This window comes from Pollachius pollachius (assembly GCF_949987615.1).
Source record: "Pollachius pollachius genome assembly, chromosome: 14".
Taxonomy (NCBI): Eukaryota; Metazoa; Chordata; class Actinopteri; order Gadiformes; family Gadidae; genus Pollachius; species Pollachius pollachius.
In genome coordinates, this window is record NC_136947.1 from 21,966,866 (window position 1) to 21,968,849 (window position 1,984).

The following is a 1,984-nucleotide window of genomic DNA, read 5'->3' on the forward strand; positions in this document are numbered from 1 at the left end:
CCCAAAATTTCTTAAAAAATGTCCCATTCCACGGAGCCCGCACTGATCCAGAGCCGTGCTGCTGGGTTTTTCCATTGGCTTATTTGCATCCAAAAACCTCAGACCAAACAAAGTGGTGATCTGTGCAGCACAATAGTGACTCGCGGCACTAGCGCCACCCAGCAGGGGCACGTCATCGCCACTTCCTCTTCTCTGTGGTTAGACAGCGTTGAATGACGTTCTGAACCGGGTGAATAGAGATATAAACCTGGATGTGTTGAAGTCTGGTCGTCAGCCGATGAGGCAAAGCCGTCTGTAATACTCAAGGAGCTCAACCATTCTTTAACAAATATATCTATAAATATATCTATATCTATATATATATATATATATATATATATATAAATATATATATTGCTGAGGATGCTGAGGCCACCGATGGAAGCTATGGACAAGAGGAGACACGGGTATGTTTTGGCTTTAGGGATTGAGGTGAAGCTGAAGAACCATTCAATACATAATCACATACCTCGGCCACTAGAGGCTGAATGGGGTTTGCTACCTCATCCATGGATGCATCATTTAACTTTCTTTTCTCAATCAGGGACGGGAAATCAAGGTCTAAACTGCTGGGTACGTCTTCTCGGAAGTTGAGCACCAGAGGGTACGCACACACGCCACATTCTGTTGTCTGATCGGGCAGCGGGGAGAGGGAGTAAGGGAGTTTATGCAATTTTCCTTCCCTTGCAGGCTTTGTTTTGAGGAGGTGAACCAATGGTCGCAGTCCCTGGCAAGGCTTCTTGAATCCCCCTGTAAGGCACCCGTTCGGAAAGCTACCAAATAAGCACTTTCACATCATGCTTATGTAACATTTGATAGGCTAATGTAAAACGATAGACCTCTGCTGACTTTGTTTTTGTTTGGGTTGTTTTCTACGTTTAGATGGCACAATTACATTTCAGGCCTTTTTAAAGGCAGAGTTCAGTGACGAAAATCTTGAATTCTGGCTGGTGTGCGAGGACTACAAGAAGGTTAAGAGTTCCTTTCGACTGTCTGCTAAGGCCAGGAAGATCTTCAACTGCTTCATTCAAGTTGAAGCTCCGAAAGAGGTATGTCAGCCACATTGGGATCCGTAAACAGACCTACACAACCCTACGTCTTTCACTACTTTCAATACAGTCAGCCGTCCACGTCAATCCCTCTCCCTCTGCCTGCAGATAAACATCGATCACCAGACCAGAGAGCTGACCAAGAGGAACCTGCAGGCCCCTACCACCCTCTGCTTCATGGAGGCCCAGAGGACGGTGTTCGGCCTGATGGAGAAGGACTCCTACCCGCGCTTCCTCAGATCCAGTATCTACAAGACCTTAATGGACTCCAGGTCGGAGAGCATCAAGGTGTAAGGGATTGTCCACCCTGGATGTTGTGGATGTCAGATGTGTGATGTGAGAGCGAGGAGGCCCCGCAGGAGGAGAGCTGTGTGAGCTGCTGGAGGACGGACCTCACGCCATGAGGGGAGGACAGTTGTGCCTTGCTTGCAATCTTACGGCATTTTTGCATACTGTGCTTGGTGCAAATAGATGGTCAATCCTAAGGTTTCCATGTTTCTGCCGGGTTAATATGTTGATGATGATAGTGATGATGAGGCAAATACGAAGAAGGGGTAGAAGAAGCCCATGGAGGAAGACAAATGTGTGTACAGTTTTAATCAGGTCAAGTGGATCAGTATTGATCCCAGTGCAAGGCCTCTTGACATGTTCCATGTGTTCCATGTATAATAAATAAAGTTGCTAACTGAACCCCTGAGCTGAGTTGTTCTATTTAACACTAACCCTAATCCTATATTATACATCCATGGAAAGTAAAGACATTACTTGCATTTACGTATTCAAATTTTGAAAAAACATATCCTAATATCCTAAGTGTAAAAGGGTTTAGCGATTCTTTGATGAAGACATACATAAATGAAGATACTACTTAGCCGCATTGCCACATACAACAAACA

At 45.2% G+C, this 1,984-nt stretch overlaps 1 protein-coding gene across 1 annotated transcript; it reads left to right on the plus strand.

Annotated features, from left to right (window-relative positions):
* The first annotated feature begins 261 nt into the window (after positions 1 to 261).
* Positions 262 to 1,772, plus strand: LOC307085959 (regulator of G-protein signaling 8-like). The gene is made up of 5 exons (XM_079750914.1): positions 262 to 446; positions 584 to 643; positions 730 to 791; positions 922 to 1,088; positions 1,197 to 1,772. Exons 1-5 carry the CDS (start codon positions 403 to 405, stop codon positions 1,380 to 1,382), a joined length of 519 nt encoding a protein of 172 aa, XP_079607040.1. The 5' UTR covers positions 262 to 402; the 3' UTR covers positions 1,383 to 1,772.
* The last annotated feature ends 212 nt before the right edge of the window (positions 1,773 to 1,984 follow it).